The sequence below is a fragment of the Scyliorhinus torazame genome, chromosome 9, assembly GCF_047496885.1.
Source record: "Scyliorhinus torazame isolate Kashiwa2021f chromosome 9, sScyTor2.1, whole genome shotgun sequence".
NCBI lineage: Eukaryota > Metazoa > Chordata > Chondrichthyes > Carcharhiniformes > Scyliorhinidae > Scyliorhinus > Scyliorhinus torazame.
The window spans coordinates 24,114,832-24,136,007 of record NC_092715.1 but is presented as its reverse complement, the minus strand read 5'-3'; the positions used below and the strand labels follow the sequence as shown (position 1 = coordinate 24,136,007).

The 21,176-nt window shown below is 46.1% G+C and overlaps 1 protein-coding gene across 10 annotated transcripts in view; it reads right to left on the bottom strand.

Moving 5' to 3' along the window:
* The window catches only part of htt (huntingtin), a 310,292-nt gene that overhangs the window by 255,277 nt on the left and 33,839 nt on the right, over positions 1-21,176 (bottom strand). For all 10 annotated transcript variants that reach the window (XR_011948987.1, XM_072515702.1, XM_072515706.1 and 7 more), the window contains exons 5-9: positions 21,000-21,079; positions 19,836-19,974; positions 11,837-11,978; positions 8,457-8,635; positions 6,670-6,874 (exon numbers count right to left, since the gene is read on the bottom strand). Coding sequence is in view for 9 of the 10 variants with exons in the window: in XM_072515702.1 (XP_072371803.1) it covers positions 6,670-6,874; positions 8,457-8,635; positions 11,837-11,978; positions 19,836-19,974; positions 21,000-21,079 (745 nt within the window). In the remaining variant the exon portion in view is untranslated. The remainder of the gene's footprint in view (positions 1-6,669; positions 6,875-8,456; positions 8,636-11,836; positions 11,979-19,835; positions 19,975-20,999; positions 21,080-21,176) is intronic.

The following is a 21,176-nucleotide window of genomic DNA, read 5'->3' as shown; positions in this document are numbered from 1 at the left end:
AGTGAGACCAACTGCCTTCTTCCAAAAAATTGCACGTACCAAATCCAAGGCTGTTACTAATGTGAACCACTATATCGGGAGAAGGGACTTTGTTGATATGTGCAAGCTGGAAATGATAGGAAAACGGGACCATCAAATTAAGTGAAGACAATCTAACATGGGCGCACAAGTGGCTGACTCTTAACTGCTATCTGAAATAGCTTTGTATGCCACTCAGTTCTACCAGACTACTGCAGAAAAGTATAAAACAAGAATAAAATTGGACCAAGCCTCTGACGTCAACCTGAGCATCTGAATCGAAAACAGCCCACACTGTCCAGTTAAAAACGTCAAAATCCTCCTCAGTAACATCTGGGCCGTGTGCCAAAATTTAAAGAGTGGCCCCAGAGTCCAATCAATGGTCAAACTCACCAAATCATAACTTACAGCCAATGTCCCAGACACGTCCATTACCACCCCCAGGGCACATCCTGTCCCACCAGCAGGGCAGCCCCACCAGGGGTGATGGTACAGGGGACATACAGTCAGAAGAGGGTTGCTGTGGGATTCCTCAAACTTGATAATGGATCCTGCGCGGTCTCATTAATAAGATCAAACACAGGCAAAGAAACCAACTGCCCTCAGCTGACGCACCTCGATGTTGTGGCAACAAAGGGGGAAAATATGGGAAGAGTGGCTCAATAGCACTGTTACCGACCAAGCTGGCCGGGTCGTATAGGAATATCTACCAGACTAGATTCAGGGCAGGTCAAAACTGGGCAGCCACAAGATGCTGTGGACCATCAGCAGTGGCAGAAAATTACATTCAACCACAATCTGTAATCTCATGACCTGGCATAACCCCCACTTGATGATTATCATCCCCAACATCCATAGATAAATGCCTTCATCCAATTCAATTCACCATGTGATAACAAGAGATGGCTGAAGGTGCTGGAAAGGCCCTGCCAAATTTGTGGTATTAGTACTTAAGACTTGTGCTCTAGAACTTGCCAAGTCCCTAGCCAAGCTGTTCCAGTAGAGCTAGAATATTGGCATTTAACTAACAATGCCAAAATATATCCATGATGTGGAGATGCCAGTGTTGTACTGGGGTGGGCACAGTAAGAAGTCTTAAAATACCAGGTTAAAGTCCAACAGGTTTGTTTCGAATTACTAGCTTTCGGAGCACAGCTCCTTCCTCAACTGAATCACCCGAGGAAGGAGCTGTGCTCCAGAAATATATCCAGTTATGCCCTGTCCACAAAAAGCGAGACAAATCCTATCCGGCCAGTTACCCCCATCAGTCTACTCTCGATCAGCGAAGTGTGGAAGATTTTGCCAACAGCATTACAAAACAGCACTTGCTCACCAATAACCTGCTCATCAATGCTCAGTGTGGATTCCGCCAGGATCACTCAGCTCCTGACCTCATTCCAGCCTTGGTCCAAACATGGTCAGAGCAGCTGAGTTCAGGGGGTGAGGCACAAGTTACTGCACTTGACATCAAGGCATGTAACAAGAATGTGGCATCAAGGAGCCCTAGCAATACTGCAGTCAATGGAAATAAAGGGGGAAATACAATGGTTGGAGTCATAACTAGCATAAAGGAAGATGGTTGTGAAAGGAGGCCAACCATCTCAGAACTAGGACATCTTGGTGACTCAGTGGCTAGCACTGTTGTCTCACAGCGCCAGGGGCCTGGGTTTGATTCTGACCTCGGGTGACTGTCTGTGTGGAGTGTGCACCCCTGTGTCTGTGTGGGTTTCCTCCGGGTGCTCCAGTTTCCTCCCACATTCTAAAGATGTGCAAGTTAGGTGGACTGGCCATGCTAAATTTCCCTTAAGTGTCCAAAAGGTTCGGTGGGTTACGGGGATAGTGCGGGGGATTGGGTCGAGGTGGCTTTTCAGAGGGTCGGTACAGACTCAATGGGCTGAATGCCCTCCTTCTGCACTGTAGGGATTCTATGATTATAGGAGTTTCTAGGCCCAACCCTCTTCAACTGCTTCATCAATGGCCTTTCCTCCATCATAAGGTCAGAAACTCCTGTATGCATGGATGATTACACAATATTCAGCAACATTCAAGACGCCTTAGATACTAAAGTAATTCTTTCCAAATGCAACAAGATTTGCAGAGCATTCAGGCTTGGGCTGATAAGTGGCAAGTAATATTCATGCCACACAAGTGCTAGGCAATGATCATGCCCAGCAAGAGATAATCGAGCCATCGGCCCTTCACATTCAATGGCATTTCCATCATTGAAACCCCCCCAGTATCAAAATCCTGGGGTTACCATTGACCAGAAACTAAACTGAACCAGCCATACAAGTACATGGGAACATGTTCCCCTCCAAGCCACCGATCATGCTGATGCGATATTCCCATTCCTTCATGGTCAGTGGGTCAAAGTCCTGGAACTCCCTTCCTAACAATATTGTCAGTGTCCTTTTAAAAAATCTGTTTTTGTTTTCCAATTAAGGGGCAAATTAGCGTGGCCAATCCATCTACCCTGCACTTCTTTGGGTTGTGGTGGGCGAGACCCACGCAGACACGGGGAGAATGTGGAACCTCCACACGGACAGTGACCCGGGGCCGGGATTGAACCTGGGACCCTCGCGCCGTGAGGCAGCAGTGCTAACCACTGTGCTGCCCTATCGTCAGTGTACTTACACAGATGGACTGCAGCTATTCAAGCCAGCAGCTTACACCCCCGCCCCCCCCCCACCTCCACATTTGTACTTGTATTGGTCCAACCAGTGATAGATCTGTAATCACTGCATGACTGACAGACTTCAAGGTTCTCATTTTAGACCCAAACGAATGTGAACGGGCAACACCCATCAGTGTAATTCTGGACACTTCCGCCATGGTTGAAATCTCGTCCTCCATTGCACTTTGCCAAAACCCTAGTGGCAGCAATGAACAAATAGTTTACACATTGGCCAGAATGGTTAATTCTATTCCGACCCAACAGACGGGACACTGTGTTAAAAGCAGCAGGTAGTGGTGCTGGAAATGTCCATCACCGAAACTGTACCTTGCCTCTACCATGAGATGGCAGCAAACATGCTATAAAATGTGAAAATGACACAGCCACAGAATTTGAAATGTAAATATTAAGACTAGAGGAAAGGACAATTCTAGGTCTATAAAATAATGAGGGGCATAGATAAGGTCGATAGTCAACATCTTTTCCCCAAAGGTAGAGGAGTCGAGAACTAGAGGGCATAGGTTTAAGGTCAGAGAGGAGAGATACAAAAGAGACCAGAGTGGAAATTTCTTCATACAGAAGGTGGTGAGCATCTGGAACGAGCTGCCAGAGGCAGTGGTAGAGGGGGGTACAATTTTATCCTTTATAAAACAGTTAGACAGTTACGTGGGCAGGGTGGGTATAGAGGGATTTGAGCCAAATGCGGGCAAGTGGGACTAGCTTAGTTATAGAAACTGGGCAGCATGGATGGACAAGCTGGGCCGAAGGGCCTGTTTCCATGCTGTAAACATCTATGACTATGTGAAATGCTCAGTTGTTGCCGGGAGAGGAACACAAAGCCAATGACATTGTATTGGTCCTTTCTTCTATAGATAGTTGGGAAAGAAAAGGCGATAAGAATTGATAAACAAATCAAACTTGGCATGAATTAAATGCCTTGTCCAGATGTATTTAGTCAGCGGTGTTGTGTTTTGACGACAACAGATATTGTTCAGGCACATTGATGCATGACTTATTTATTTTTCATTTCCATCAAGTCTTGTAAAGTCCTGACAGCCCAGCTCAAACCCATTAGCATGAAAGTAAAAGCCAAGCAATCCCATTATTTTTCATTTCCTATGAGAAACTGATTTGCCATGACAAACTGCTTCAATTCAGTAAATTGGAAATGCTCCATTAAAAAAATCTGATTTTTTTTTTCCAACTGTCCATAACATGATGCACTTAACAAGAAGAGCAGGAAGCCCTGCCAAGAATCATGTGCATTACTCTACTGCAGACTCCTGAGCATGCAATAAAAAGCACACAAGGTTTCATCAGCAGAACTTCAATTCCTTGCTCTTCACATGGTCACTTCATCCAATTTTCACCATGATTTACATTGTGCTCCCTTCCAGCCCTCACCGCCTACAGTTGGTGCGAGGGATCAGATTGAAGCACGGCACCACTCAAATATTTGATAGCGTTTTACCAGTCCCCTGCACTGAAACCAGCTGAATCCATCAATACTGAACTGCCAAACGAAAAGCCAGAAGGGAGAAGAGGAGAGGAAAATTTACACAGCTTGTTGTAATGAGGAGCAGGGATGTGTTGCTGCAGTTCTACAGGGCCTTGGTGAGGCCACACCTGGAGTAGTGTGCGAAGTTCTGGTCTCCTTATCTGAGGAAGGATATTCTTGCTCTCGAGGGAGTGCAGCGAAGGTTTACCAGACTGATTCCAGGAATGGCGGGACTGTCACAAGAGGAGAGAGTGACTAGGATATATGGATTCATAAATTACAATTATCCATTTTATATCACAATATATTCAAAATATAATAGCATAAATGGAGGTCCAAATTTACTGTAAAAAGATTAAACTTGTAGAATACTGATATGGCAATTTACCAAATCGCTGTCACGTTTGCTTAATTAATGAGAAATGAATGAGAAAATATTTAATATGAGATACTTAATAATCTTTATTGCCACAATTAGGCTTACATTAACATTGCAATGAAGTTACCGTGAAAAGCCCCTTGTCGCCACACTCCGGCGCCTGTTCGGATACACAGAGGGAGAATTCAGAACGTCCAATTCACCTAACAGCACGTCTTTCGGGGCTTGTGGGAGGAAATCGGAGCATCCGGAGGAAACCCACGCAGACATGGGGAGAACATGCAGACTCTACGTGGACAGTGACTCAAGCCGGGAATCGAACCTGGGACCCTGGCACAATGACGCAACTGTGCTAACCACTGTGCTACCGTGCCACCCACACTTCAATTCTACTAGACCAGTTCATATTCCTATTGTCTTATTTTGTGTCTATTTTTCCTCCGTGTCGACTGCTCCTGCGGTACAATATCACCGGTACTAGTTACCCTCCAGTATCTTATTTAGAATCAGCGCTCTTACTCAAGTTAAAACAGTAACTAACTGTTAAAGTTGGGGGGAATAGAGGTGACTGCACACTCAACAAAGCCAGATTCTGTCCTCACTTAACATCAATACTTACATATTTTCCAGCCAGATTCACCGGTTATTTTCCCGCCAGAGTCACCGCATAGCTCCAGCTGATTTTCATCCTCTCTTCCTAACCCAGACTTGAAGTTTACTGTAGCACGGAGAAGGAATCCCGCTCCGCGTCCGTGTGCGCCACTGAGTTAAATCAAGCAGAGCTGGTGCCCATCAGGCAATTAAATCGCATCAACTCTGCCTTTGCAGTGAGTGATGGAATTAAATTGCACTCCTCTCCCGCCAAACTCTCTTAAACCAAGGAAATTGATTCTGCTCTGCTCTAAGTTGCATCAAAGCCAAATCAGAAACAACACATGGAGAATACTCAATGGGAAAGATTTGAAATCTAGAATTTATGCACAAAATGACCTCCTTTTGCGCTTTAGCATTCGGATTCCAATAAAAGAGTTGGTATTACATTATTAAGCTGGAATAACTGTAGGTGTTACGTTAAAACACACTAGACAGACACAACCAAATGGAGATGCGTGTGTGTGTGTGAACGGAATGTTGATTACTGAAGAGACCTCGAGGTGCTTGGGAGACATCTAGGGATCATACGGGCAGAATAAGCCCCTTTTTGCAATGACGATTGGAAGAGTTAAAGGATTAAAGGTTAAGGAGAATCCCACTGAGCATTCAAGCATGGGGAACATCCACAGTGCAATAAACCTAAAAGACTTCAATTGGCTTGTGGACTGAATGATAGCAGCTTACTTCACTACTCGACAAGTTGATATATTGACACAGAAAGCAAAGATACATTAGGACTCAGCAGTCAACCATACAAGTACACACTACACTGTTGTACTTTAGGTACATTCTGCATGATTTGGCCGAGGGCTATTCGGAGGCAAGGACAGAAGTCTGTTCACCAGCCTTGATGAGTATAAGTCTTTAATACATATGATGCCAATTTTAGGAAGACTTCATATAACAAGTTATGTTGGCATGATTGTGAATCAAAGTTATTGATCAGATGTCTCAATATTTCTTGGTCCTTGAATCTGCATTGAGATGATGGATAAAAAGTATCCTAATCTCTAAACAGGCACCTGCTAATGAGTTAACAGATTTTATTTAACTCATCACTTTATACTTCTACTCGTTAGCAAATGGCAGTTACGTTTGGTGAATTTATCCATGCAATTTAAAGCATTTCAGCTGTCATTCACTCAAGGATTGCGAGAACAAAAGAAGGCCATTCAGCCCCTTGAACCTGTTCGGTCATTCAATTAGATCATGATCGATTGTGTATTAACTCTATCCACCTGCCTTGATTATCGGCTACAGCTTAGGATAGGCATACTTGGGTTTAACTGTGTATCACGATGAATGAAAAACCAGTTGAACAAACTTAATTAACTGCAGCAGTCCACACACGCACGTGCACATGCACACACAGACGTGGCGCGCGCGCACAGACGCGCGCATCACAGACGCGCACACTGAGGAAGGAGCAAAATTCAGACAACTTGCCTATCAGTTCCACAATGCTTCCGCTGCGAACCCGGTTTGAGCTGTCATCGCGAGCGATGCTAACTCTGGTAATGCTGCTGGAAGTCGTCAGGGCCCTGAGTAGCTCCGGAGGAGGGGTACGGAACAGTTGCTGCAGCATCTCCAAGGCTGCCGTCACCACATTGTGGTCCCGGTGCTGAGTGTAGTGTAGTGTCAATTCGTACGCCTGTAACCAAAGAAAACAAGAGTCTCAGCTGGTCACTTTGCTGGCAAGAACAATGCAAATGTTCCATTAAACGCAGCTTTAGAGGGAAAGCATTTCTTTTGAAAAATATCACTCGCAAAGAGAATGCTGCAGACCCATTGTAGGTCAATCAGCCACATGAAAGCGATAACACCGCAGATTAACATTGCAAGTCTCAGCCACATTTTCACCATTTGAAAGTTCGTGCCTTTTCTGAAAGCTAGTTTTTGCATTCTTTTTATTGAAGAAAAACTTGTTCAAATGCACATTCAAATATAAAATTAAAAGAGTGCTGCACCGTTGAAGCAGTTGTCTTTCTGATGAAACATTAAACCAAACTCTGGGTTCCCGCTCAGTTAGGCGTGAAATATCCCGAAGCCAAAATTCGAAGACAAGCCAGCGAGTTCTCCTTGGTTAATTCCCTCACTGCTGCTTGTGATCCAGATGTGCTCCTACATTTTTTAAAAAATCTATTCTTTTATGGGATGTGAGCTTTGCTGCCAAGGCCAGCATTTGTTGCCTAATTGGCTTTGAACAGAGTGGCTTGGTAGGCCATTTCAGAGGGCAGTTAAGAGTCAACCACATTGCTGTGGATCTGGAGTCATACTGTAGACCAGACCCAGGTAAGGACGGCAGATAGCCTGCCCCAAAGGAAGAAAATACAGATGTGATTTTACAAGAACAATGATAGTTTCAAGGTCATCACTACCGAAACTAGCTTTCAATTCCAGATTTATTCGTCGGCACGGTCTGGGTTGAAATCCTCCAACTCCCTCCCTAACAGCACTGTGGATTCACCTACATGGACTGTGGTGGTACAAGGCAGCTCGCCAACATATTCTCAAGGGCAATTAGAGATGGGATTTGAACATACGTTCCCAGGGCCTGGGCCTCTGGATTAGTAGTCCAAGGACATTACCACTCCGCCACCATCTCCCCAATCTCCGACTCGACATACTTAATAACAGATACAAAAATAGATGTAATACACATCTTGCTAGTGGCAACTGTGCGTGTATCTACACCACATCATAGAATCATAGCCTTGACAGTGCAGAAGGACCCATCGGTTCTGCACCGGCCCTTGGAAAGAGCACCCTACTTAAGCCCACATCTCCACCCTATCCCCGTAACCCCACCCATGGATTGCAGCAGTTCAGGAAGGCGGTTCACCACCACTTTCTGACGAGCAAATGAAGATGGGCTATAAGCAAATTACTGCGGCTGCTGGAACCTGAAACCAAAGAGAAAATGCTGGAAAATCTCAGCAGGTCTGGCAGCATCTGCAGGGAGAGAAAAGAGCTAACGTTTCGAGTCCGATGACTCTTTGTCAAAGCTAACAGACAGAGAAAGTGGGAAATATTTATACTGTGGAATGAGATAGGCTATAAATGCCCTAACTAGCAATGCCCACATCCCATGAAAAAAAAATTAAAAATAATTGAGGCTGAATCATGAGATTTCAAGGGAAGATTTACTTGATTGAGGTGAAATGGAGAGCATCAGTAGCAGAATCAAATCTATTTGAAGTGAACTTCCGTTACGTTTGACCGGAATACAATACCTGTATAAGCTGCTCCAAGGAAGGGGAGATTTCAGCCTCTTTCCGGGTCACACCAAAGCTACCTCGTAGACTTGTGTCCTTCACTTGTTGCCGCAGTAAAGGCATCAGATACCGAAGCGTGAGCATTACCCCCAAAATAAGTGGAGTGTGTCGGTCTTCTTCCACAGGGACCATAAAGCCTGCAACAGAAAATAAGCCATGAATTCATCCCCTTTTTCCAGTCAACTAAAATCATTTGGCAGAAGCCACGTATATCACTTGCACCTAAGCAAACGTGAAATTATGACAACCGGTTGGCATTGCTTTCATGATGTGGCAAGACGACATTCTATGCATGTACAGGAACACCTAGGTCACTCTGCACTGCACCATTCTGCAGTGTCGCTCCATTTAAATAATATTCTGCTTTTCTATAATTCCTACCCAAGTGGACAATCTCCATTTTCCCACATTATACCCCATCTACTAATTTTTTGCTCACCGAGTTAATCTTGCCATATCATTTTGCAGACTCCTCACAACTTGCCTTCCATCCTTTGTATCATCAGAAAATCTGGCTACAATATAGTCTCTGTGTCTTCATCCAGCATGGATTCCTGCGGCACCAATTACTTTTGCCAACCTGAAAATTACCCATTTATCCAGACTCTGTTTCTTGTTAGTTAGTCAACCCGTGATCCATGCTAATATAACGTCCCCAACGCCATGACCTCATATCTTCCGCAGTAGCCTTTCACGTGGCACTTTATCGAATGCCGTTGGAAATCCAAATACGCAACATCTACTGGCTTTCATTTATCCACGCTGCTTACTGCATCCTCAAAAACCCATTTGTCAAACAAGATTTCCTGTTGGCAAAATCATGTTGACTCTGCTTGATTTGGAAAATCATAAGACAATGTCCTGCTACTCCCACCTTTTCACTTCCTTCAATTTAAATATGATCCGCTTTTTACTTTTCCTACAAACGTGGATTACTTCACCACATTGTATTCCATCTGCCATGTTCTCATGGCAGATGGAATACAATGTGGTGAAGTTATCCACTTTTGTAGGAAAAGTAAAAAGCGGATCATATTTAACCAATCCATATCCCTCTGCAGCCTCTTTGCACCCTCCCTCAACAGCTGACATTCCCACCTAACTTTGTATACGCTGCAAACCTGGATACATTAGCTTGGTCCCTTCATTTAAGTCATAATATAAAGGCTCTGGCGGCAGGGCGGTGCAGTGGTTAGCGCTGCTGCCTCATGGTGCCAAGGACCCAGGTTTGATCCCGGCCCTGGGTCACTATCCATGTGGTGTTTGCGCATCTCCCAGTGTCTGCAAGGGTCTCACCTCCCACAACCCAAAGATGGGCAGGATAGGTAGATTGGCACGCTAAATTGCCCCTTAATTGAAAAAAAAAGAATTGGGTACTCTAAATTTAAATTTCAAAAAGTTAATATGGAGGCTCATGTACTGATCTGTGCAGCACACCACTAGTTACAACATGCAAACCTGAAAAATACCACTTATTCCTATTCTTTTACCTTCTGTCCATTCACCTTTAATCCATGACCATAAGGCCAGGAGAAGTTGGCCATTTGGCCCATGAGTCTACTCCGCTCTTCAATGAGACCAGGACTGATCTAATGCCAGGAGTCCTCTTTTTGTGTAATAATGTCCTAGTTAACTGTAATGAGTTGCTTTAAAGATTACACAACCAAATAACTTTGCACATCAATGCTATTATACATTTTAAGATATCAGGCATACACCACAAATATTAAGGTATCCTCATGCACAATAGGTGAAAGTTTCCCACAGAACTTTACTTTCTCTTAACCCTCCCCAATTCTCTTGCGAATCTACCGCCATTCTCCCTCAATGGCAATTTACTATTGAAAGATCCCAAGGAGGCACTCGAAGGATAGCAACACCACCATCAGAAAAACATGCTGCCGGAGACTGGAGATAATGGCACCAGTTCTCCAAGCAAGGGTTCTGCAAAGCAGTGCTGCAAGCCATGCTCAGCTGGTCTGGGTTTTTATGCCAATTCCAAATTATTTGATTTTAGTTGCCTAAGCAAGCCCTGTGCTTGAATCATGCACGAGTACCAGTGCAACTTTTAAGAGCACATCAATCAGTGATTAATTTAATTGTCAGTGGGATCTTGCCCTGCATAAAACAGCCTGCCACATGCAGGCACAGTGTGAGGTGCTTTACTCTTCACTGTTGAAGATGATTGTTTAGTATTATTTTTTCATTCATTCATTCATTCCTAACGGTCTATACTGCACAATTTTGTTTCCTTTCTCTCCTCCTTGCTTACATTCTTCTTTCCTACATTCTTTTGACCAGAGTCCTTAAACAGAACTTTCTTCTGTACAAGCTTCCTCAGGAAGCATTGCCTGAACTGCATCCACTCTCGGAATAAATCCCTAACAGGGACTGGGTTATTTTGGAGTCAGCGTGATCTTCAAGGTGAAGATAAAGCAGCAGCAGATTAAGACTGGATTTTCTTTTAAGGCTCAGGTGAACAGTAAGATTTCAAACACGAAAGAGGACGCTAGGAGGAAGAGCAGTTAACACTGTGGGAACACGAGCACTGCTAATTCACACAAGATAACTCAAGAGTGTAAATGCATTACCATTCTTTCATGGGTCAAAGCCTAGAATAGCACTAAAAGAGGCTGGTTTAGCACACTGGGCTAAATCGCTGGCTTTTAAAGCAGACCAAGGCAGGCCAGCAGCACGGTTCAATTCCCGTAACAGCCTCCCCGAACAGGCGCCGGAATGTGGCGACTAGGGGCTTTTCACAGTAACTTCATTTGAAGCCTACTTGTGACAATAAGCGATTTCCATTCATTTGCATTCATTACACTGACAACAGTGATTTAAATAGAAGCCCCCCCCCCCCCAGGACAACTAGTGATAGGTAAAAAAAAATGCCAATCATGTGAGTGATGTGAACAAACCGAGAACAACATTTTAAAAATTGAACTATTTTAAAGTGGCACAGTGAGTTAGCACTGCTGTCTCACAGCACCAGGAAACCAGGTTCAATTCCGGCCTTGGGTGACTGTGTGTGAAGTTTGCACGTTCTCCTTGTGTTTGCGTGGATTTCCTCTGAGTGCTCCAGTTTCCTTCCACAATCCAAAGATGGATTGGCCATGCTAAAATTGCCCCTTAGTACCCAAAGATGTGTAGATTAGGTAGGGCTATGGGGTTGCAGGGATAGGGCAGGAAAGTGGGCCTACGTAGAGTGCTCTCTCAGAGGGTCAGTGCAGACTCAATGGACCGAATGTCCTTCTTCGGCACTGTAGGAATTCCATGGTTGTTTTATTCTATTTCATGCGCAAATTTCTAACAGCAACGTTTGACCATACTCGTCATACCCAAAAGCACATTCAGCAGCCAAGTATAGAAGTACTGTGCTTTTCTTGAATGCTGACAGATGCTAACAGCAGAGCTGGCTGCAGTCCTACGAATGGTCGGTGAACTTGATTTAAGGTTCCCAATAAAGGTCTTCAACAACATCTGAAAGTTTGAAAATAAATACAAGATGAGTATACACGAGATGACTGTGCAGGACTTAGTGTGGGTTAACGCCATGTATTAACACTGTAAAACATCCCAAGCAGTTTCACAGAAGTTTCATCAGACAAAATTTGACACCAAGTTACATCAGGAAATATTACGGCAAGTGAACAGCTGAGTTAACACGCATGATTTTTTTTTTTTTTTTTTTTTTTTTTTTTTTTTTTAAGGGCGGCACGGTGGTTAGCACTGCTGCGTCATTCGATCCCGGCCCCGGGTCACTGTCCGTGTGGAGTTTACACATTCTCCCCGTGTCTGCGTGGGCCTCACACCCACAACCCAAAGATGTGCAGGGTAGGTGGATTGGCCACGCTAAATTGCCCCTTAATTGGAAAATAAAAAAGAATTGAGCACTTTAAATTTCATGTTTAAAGGAGCATCTTAAAGATAGATTGTCAATATCACTGAGGAGAGGATTGGAGCGAGTTAAGATTTGGGGACCAGAATTGCAGAGAAGTTTCAGCTTCTGCAGGTGCATGTTCCTTCTTTTAAAGGTGCATTTTTTTTTTTTAATTCATTCATGGGATGTGGGCCAGCATTTATTGCCCAGCTGCCAGCCAACCACACTGATGTAGGGCAGACCAGTTAAGGGCAGCAGATTTCCTTCCCTGAAGGGCATTAGTGAACCAGTGGGGTTTTATGACAATCAAGCATGGTTTCATGGACATTCCAGATTTTTTTTTTACTGAATTCAAATTTCACCATCATCCATCACCTGGGATACGAACCAGAGCATTACCCTGCGTCTCTACATTACCAGTCCTGTGGCAATACCACTCCGTTACCACCTCTCCCTTGCGAGTGTGGGCTGCTGTTGTTGGCAAAAGAATAGGGAAGTGCAGAATTTATACCGAATATCGTAACATTGAGAGAAACTATTTCGAACTATTGACGATACTACTGCACGAGTCTTACAAAAAACATATGCACCTTTATAAAAGCACTATAACTGCACGATTAGGGCAGCATGATAGCATTGTGGCTTCACAGCACAGGGTGCCAGGCTTGATTCCCCTCTGGGTCACTGTCTGTGCGGAGTCTGCACATTCTCCCCGTGTGTGCGTGGGTTTCCTCCGGGTGCTCCGGTTTCCTCCCACAGTCCAAAGACGTGCAGGTTAGGTGGATTGATCATGTAAAATTGCCCTTCGTGTCCAAAAAGGTTAGGAGGGGTTATTGCGTTACAGGGGATAGGGTGGAAGTGAAGGCTTAAGTGGGTCGGTGCAGACTCGATAAGCCGAATGGCCTCCTTCTGCAATGCATGCTCTATGTTCTAAAAGCGTAAACAGTGAGAGACATGATGACCGGAAAGCTATATTTGTATTACAATAATTTTTTTAACCTTGAAATTAAGAGATCTTTTGTTCTGGCGTATTAATGCAGCGCCCAAAATGTGCGTGGCACAAGCTGTGAAAATATTTGAAGGGAAATAAAAGAGGCCACACTTCTGGAACAGGCCCTGAAATGATGCGTTTTCATCCAACAGGGAATCTCGGAGTGCCATCCTGCCCACAAGAAAGACTCCACAGAGAGGGAGAGAAAATACATGACATCAGCCGCTAGATTTAGCTCATGATGCACCATGATTCCCCAGACGTCAGTAATAACACATGAGCTGTTCTGGCATATTTACAGCTCTGAGATTAACAAGACTAGTCAGAGATCCAGCTTCATAGCACAAACAGAACAAAAGCTATAATTCAACAAAAAAAATGGAGGGAAGAGTTCGTCTGTCATCAAATCCATCTTTCAACATGCCAAATCTGCTAGTCTCTTCAGGGCGCTTGGTCAGTAATCATGACTCATTCCTAGATTGAGAAACAGAATAACATTACTGTCTTTCCCCCGACAAATAGCATATAATGCCCAATTAATTCTTCCCGGTTCATGGGGGCTAAATTGAAACACCGATGGGGCGTCAGAGAGAGGGCGCGCGGGCGTCAGAGAGAGGGCGCGCGGGCGTCAGAGAGAGGGCGCGCGGGCGTCAGAGAGAGGGCGCGCGGGCGTCAGAGAGAGGGCGCGCGGGCGTCAGAGAGAGGGCGCGCGGGCGTCAGAGAGAGGGCGCGCGGGCGTCAGAGAGAGGGCGCGCGGGCGTCAGAGAGAGGGCGCGCGGGCGTCAGAGAGAGGGCGCGCGGGCGTCAGAGAGAGGGCGCGCGGGCGTCAGAGAGAGGGCGCGCGGGCGTCAGAGAGAGGGCGCGCGGGCGTCAGAGAGAGGGCGCGCGGGCGTCAGAGAGAGGGCGCGCGGGCGTCAGAGAGAGGGCGCGCGGGCGTCAGAGAGAGGGCGCGCGGGCGTCAGAGAGAGGGCGCGCGGGCGTCAGAGAGAGGGCGCGCGGGCGTCAGAGAGAGGGCGCGCGGGCGTCAGAGAGAGGGCGCGCGGGCGTCAGAGAGAGGGCGCGCGGGCGTCAGAGAGAGGGCGCGCGGGCGTCAGAGAGAGGGCGCGCGGGCGTCAGAGAGAGGGCGCGCGGGCGTCAGAGAGAGGGCGCGCGGGCGTCAGAGAGAGGGCGCGCGGGCGTCAGAGAGAGGGCGCGCGGGCGTCAGAGAGAGGGCGCGCGGGCGTCAGAGAGAGGGCGCGCGGGCGTCAGAGAGAGGGCGCGCGGGCGTCAGAGAGAGGGCGCGCGGGCGTCAGAGAGAGGGCGCGCGGGCGTCAGAGAGAGGGCGCGCGGGCGTCAGAGAGAGGGCGCGCGGGCGTCAGAGAGAGGGCGCGCGGGCGTCAGAGAGAGGGCGCGCGGGCGTCAGAGAGAGGGCGCGCGGGCGTCAGAGAGAGGGCGCGCGGGCGTCAGAGAGAGGGCGCGCGGGCGTCAGAGAGAGGGCGCGCGGGCGTCAGAGAGAGGGCGCGCGGGCGTCAGAGAGAGGGCGCGCGGGCGTCAGAGAGAGGGCGCGCGGGCGTCAGAGAGAGGGCGCGCGGGCGTCAGAGAGAGGGCGCGCGGGCGTCAGAGAGAGGGCGCGCGGGCGTCAGAGAGAGGGCGCGCGGGCGTCAGAGAGAGGGCGCGCGGGCGTCAGAGAGAGGGCGCGCGGGCGTCAGAGAGAGGGCGCGCGGGCGTCAGAGAGAGGGCACGCGGGCGTCAGAGAGAGGGCACGCGGGCGTCAGAGAGAGGGCACGCGGGCGTCAGAGAGAGGGCACGCGGGCGTCAGAGAGAGGGCACGCGGGCGTCAGAGAGAGGGCACGCGGGCGTCAGAGAGAGGGCACGCGGGCGTCAGAGAGAGGGCACGCGGGCGTCAGAGAGAGGGCACGCGGGCGTCAGAGAGAGGGCACGCGGGCGTCAGAGAGGGCACGCGGGCGTCGGAGAGAGGGCACGCGGGCGTCAGAGAGAGGGCACGCGGGCGTCAGAGAGAGGGCACGCGGGCGTCAGAGAGAGGGCACGCGGGCAGAGAGAGGGCACGCGGGCAGAGAGAGGGCACGCGGGCGTCAGAGAGAGGGCACGCGGGCGTCAGAGAGAGGGCACGCGGGCGTCAGAGAGAGGGCACGCGGGCGTCAGAGAGAGGGCACGCGGGCATCAGAGAGAGGGCACGCGGGCATCAGAGAGAGGGCACGCGGGCATCAGAGAGAGGGCACGCGGGCATCAGAGAGAGGGCACGCGGGCATCAGAGAGAGGGCACGCGGGCATCAGAGAGAGGGCACGCGGGCATCAGAGAGAGGGCACGCGGGCATCAGAGAGAGGGCACGCGGGCATCAGAGAGTTGGAGATTAAGAATTGGACATTTTAAATCAAAGTGCAGTCAACCTCAGACAGACTGATTCAAAACCTGGCCAAACGGAGTCAGACAAGCTGCCAGTACATGCCTGGACCTGCGCTATCAATCACCTATCCAGAAACAATTCGCTCTACTCGTACAGTTGAGTAAATCAACCACCCATCAAGAGATAATAGAGCTCTATTCAGGAATTAATTGTTTTGAGTAAACAACGGTACACACAGACAATGCACCAGGAAATAGGTAACTGATTTTACTGTTTATAAAATAAATTTGATTGAATTTTACACTTCTGTTGTCCTTTGTTCGCCTTTGATTGAAATACTGGTCGAAGTATCTGAGATTTTACAGATACAACATAATGGACAGAAACAGAAAACACTGGACGATCACCGCAGGTCTCCTTGTCAAAGCTTTGAGAGTTATCCAGACTCGAAACGTTAGCTCCCTTCTATAATAATATTTATTGTCACAAGTAGGCTTACATTAACACTGCAATGGAGTTACTGTGAAAAGCCCCTAGTCGCCACATTCCGGCGCCTGTTCGGGTACACTGAAGGAGAATTCAGAATGTCCAATTCACCTAACAGCACATCTTTCAGGACTTGTGGGAGGAAACCGGGACACCCAGAGGAAACCCAAGCAGACACAGGAGACTCCGCACAGACAGTGACCCAAGCCGGGAATCGAACCTGGGACCCTGGCTCTGTGAAGCAAGTGCTAACCACTATGCTACCGTGCCGCTCACAGATGCTGTCAGACCTGCTGTGATTGTCCACTATTTTTTGTTTTTGTCTCAAAGCAAAGTCACTTGCGGGAGTAGTTTACAGACCCCTTGACAATAGATGCACTGTCGGGTAGAGTATAAATCATGAAATAATGGGCGTTTGTAAGAAAGGTACAGCAATAATTGTGGAAAATTTTAATCTCATATAGACTGCACAAATCAAATTGGCAACTGTAGCCTGGAGGATAAGTTCAAAGTGTATTTGGGACCATTTAGAAGAACAATATGTTCTGGAGCCAAACAGGGAACAGACTATTTTAGACCAGGTAATGTGTAATGAGACAAGATTAATTAATGACCTCAAGGCAAGGATGATCATAACAAGTGAGAAATGTGGGTCCATAGCTCGTGTCCGAAACTTAAATAAAGGCATGAAGGCAGAATTGGCTACTGTGGAATGCGATATTAACCTAAAAAGGTATGACAGTCGAAAGCAGAAAAAATATTTCAGAACTCAGTGAAGATATATTCCATTGAGGAAGAATGAGTACAATTAGGATGCACCATCCATGGCTAACTAAAGAAGTGAAGGATGGTATCAAATAGAAAGAAAAGATGTACAATGTTGCAAATACTAGTGGTGGGCGAGAAGATAGAGAACATTTTAGAAATTTGCAACTTAGGGGGAGAAATTAGAGTACGCAAGAAAATTAGCAAGAAATACAGAAACAGGCAGTAAAAGTTTCCACAAATATTTGGAAAGGAAAACAGTAGTTGAAGTGAACATTGGTCCCTTAGAAATGAGACTGGGAATTAATAATGGGAATCAAGGGAGTAGCAGAGACTTTGAACAAGTATTTTGTATTGGTCTTCACAGTAGAAGCCACATAAGCATCCCAAAAGCAGCAGGCAAACGGGAAGCAGGAACTTAAAATAATCATGGATCCCTCGCAAAAAAACTACTCGGGAAACTAGTGGGACTAAAGGCTGGACCTGGAGCTGCACCTTCAGTCTCAAAGAAGTGGCTGCAGAGAGAGTGGATGCATTTGTTGTAATCTTCCAAAATTCTGCACGGTCTCATTGGATTGGAAAGCTGCAGATATAACATCGCTAGTCACGATGGAAGATGACAGAAAGAAAGAAACAATAGGATAGTGTCATGTGAGAGTACCTTTAAGAAATGGATGTTTAAGCAATGTACCTTTAAGGAATGGAGTTGATCATATTACTGAAGTGATGTCAGAGGGAGCTGAACTCACTTTTGCCGAGAACAGCTGGAAAGTGCCTGGCTGGTTTTGCTGAGAGCAGTTTAAAAGTGCCCGGCTGTTTTGCTGTGAGCTACTTAAAAGGAGAAAGCCAGTTTGAGACAGCAGCTTGAGAAGTTCTGGTTTGCTGTGTGCTGCTTGAAGGGAGAAAGCCTGGTTTGAAAAAGCAGCTTGTGTGTGTCTGTGTGTTTCCAGAGAGCTGCAGGAAGAAAAGCAAGGTGCTGGAGCTGAAGTCAACCAAGCTGATATATCTCTGCCATAAAACAGAATATATATATATATATATTCTGTGACCTGGCGTGTTACTGTTTTGAAGGTTTGAAGCCTCTGGGATGTTTGAAGGAACATTTTGAGGGATTATTTAGTGTTGTATTATTTTCGGGGTTATCTTTGAAGTAAGGGGTGTTAAGGGATCCAATGTTTATTTAAAAGGTTAAGTTGAGTTCATAGAATAAACATTGTTTTGTGTTAAAAACCACGTGTCCATAATTGTAATACCACACCTGGGGAACAAGCCGTGTGCTTCAAAAGCAACAATCCATTAAAGGGGGAGGTTGGTTGAACTCCATGATACATTTTGGGGTTCTGAAAACACCTCGCCCATAGTTAGTCTAACATCTGCCATTGGAAATATTATAGAATCATTAAGGAGGTAGCAGCAGAATATTTAGCAAATCAGAATAGAATCAGAATGAGGCAGCGTAAACATGGTTTTGTCAAAGGGAAAACATGTTTGACAAATTTATAAGATTCTTTGAGGATGCAACAAGCAGGATGGATAAAGAGGAACCAGTAGCTAAAGTGTATTTGGATTTCCCAAAAAATAATTTTGCGGGACATGAGCATCATTGGTTGGGCCAGCGTTTACTGCCCAACGTTGACTGCCCTTTAGTTCAGAGCTCAATTGAGAGACAACGACATTGCTGTGGCATATGATAAGGTGCCACATGAAAGCTTAATGCACAGATAAGAGCTAATGATGTTTGGGGAGATATATCAGCATGGATAGAGGATTGGCAAACTAACAGGTAACAGTTCGGATAAATGGGTGATTTTCAGGATGGCAAACTAACTTAGTGCAGCAGGGGTTGGCACATAATGTGGGAAAATATGGCAGGAAGAAAGAAACCAGATGATTTAAATTCAGAGAGTTCGCAGAACAAAGGGATCTGATTGTCTTTGTACATGAATCACAAAAATGTCACCACGCACATTCAGCAGTAATTAGGAAGGCAATTGGAATGCTAGCCTTTACTGCAAGGAAGTGGAGTATAAAAGCAGGGAAGTCTCGCTACAGCTGTACTGGGCCTTGCTGAGGCCATACCTTGAAACCGTGCACTGTTTTGCTCTCCTTAATTCAGGAGGGACATACTGGAAGCGGTTCAGAGGGGGTTCACTCGGCTGATTCCTGGGATGCAGGGACTGTCTTGGGAGTAAAGGTTGAGCTCATACTCAATGGAGTTTAGAAGAGTGAGAGGCGATCTTATTAAAATATATGATGATTTTGAGGGGGTTTGACAAGGTTGACGCTGAGAGGGTGTTACCACTCACGGGGGAATCTAAAAAGTGGGGGCACAGATTAAGGGGGTTCCCATTCAAGATGGAGATGAGGAGGACTTTCTTTTCTCTCAAGAGGGTCATTAGGTCTTTGGAATTCCCTCCCACCGAGTACAGTGGGGCTGGGTCATTGAATATATTGAAGAGTTAGACAAATTTTGGTTCGAGTAGGGAGTCAAAGGTTAAGACGGGCAGGCAAGAAAGTGGAGTCACGGTCACAGTCAGATAAGCCATGATCTTATCGAATGGCAAAGCAGGCTCGACGGCTGAATAGGTTTACTTCTGCTCCTAGTTAATACGATCTTCTGGCATAAGTTACTGAGAGATACCATCAAGCTGCTTAAATTGCCTGCACCAAATTAGTTTAGCTGAGATTTTAACTCTATTAAAATAGGGTTTGATGGAATTTAGTCATACATTAATTGCCAATATGTCAATTTCATACGATAAAGCTGTGCTGTTTAAAACATTCAGTGAAGTGCTTTGTACATCTATTATAAAAGAACTAAATGAAGTACCTTCTCCACAGCAAAGTACTAAACGGCTGAATAAAAGTACCTTGATTTCACTGTCATTTGCAAAGTTGCCCAGAGCCATCATGATCTTTGGCACAGCAGCAGCCAGTGTCTCCTGCACAGACTCTTCCGATCGCTTGCTGATGCGAGCCAGACAGGGAAGTAGGTTTACAAGGTATGGTCTAGATGGGAAGAGGTTACGAGGCGGGGGGAAAAAAACAACTTTACTCACTGAAGACAGAAGGAAGAGCCAAGGAATAAGTCTAATATGTCAAGCTTCAATTTTCAGCCTTTGGAGCAAGGCTATTACCCAAATATGATTTATTTACACAATTTTCAAAAACACATATAACATGCAACAATTTACAGTGTCTTCAGCAAGATGATCTGCAATAAAATATATTTGCACTGTGAATTTCCAAGTGGCTTGGCAAATTTGGTTTCATTGTTAAACCCACTGCCTCACAGACTCCGTGACAACTTGGCACATTTGGAAACATGGGGAAATAAGAGGGGCAACAGCATGATGTGGGGAGATGAAACTTTGTAACTTTCCTGGTCCCAATCCCAGCAGAGTTGCTGCAGTAGTTGTCGAATGAAGACCAGGAATCTCCTTGCAAAAATTCCAAGGGTGCAAAGAGGGAAGAGAGCAAGTTGCAAAGTGAGGAACTTTGGTTTAACCATACCCTTAGCAACAGGCAACGAGGGCGCTGTGCCCCTTTGCTGCTTTCAGCCGCAGAACGCTCATGGATCCGAGAGATTAATAAGGAATGTAATAGGATAAAATAACCTCGAATTACACACAAGTACACAGGCCTGAAGTAATGATCTTAATCATTGTAGTCATTGCTCAATCAATTTGTATTACACAGCAGATACTGCAAACATTATTAGTCTTGACAAGCTAACTTGGAGTAGATGCTGAGTTCAACTGTAAACGGGTGTTAAATTGACAGGCAAAGTTGAAGATCAGGAATCCCAAGTTATCAAATGATATTTTAAAAATCAGCTCCATCACGAACAAACCTTGGTCATGCGTTCAACCGATGGAACAATTGCCTCGCACTATATCAATTAAAGATTGTTAAAACACCCAAATTAAGTCTGATTTGAACAGAAAGAATGCTGGATAATGTCAACCTGAAACACTTCCAGCTTAAAGACAGCAGAAAATTACCAGAGAAGATACACATGATATATAACTGACCTGCACTTCTGTGGACGAACAAGGTGAGCCAGCTCAGCGAATCTCCAAAGTGCAGCCCGTAAACTCCTTGATGGGCCATTCTGTGAAATTGAGGAGAAAAGGACAACTGCTCAAGCAATGCATCGTACTATGTGGAAAATAATTTGACCATGCACCTCCCAAATCAGAGACCTCAAC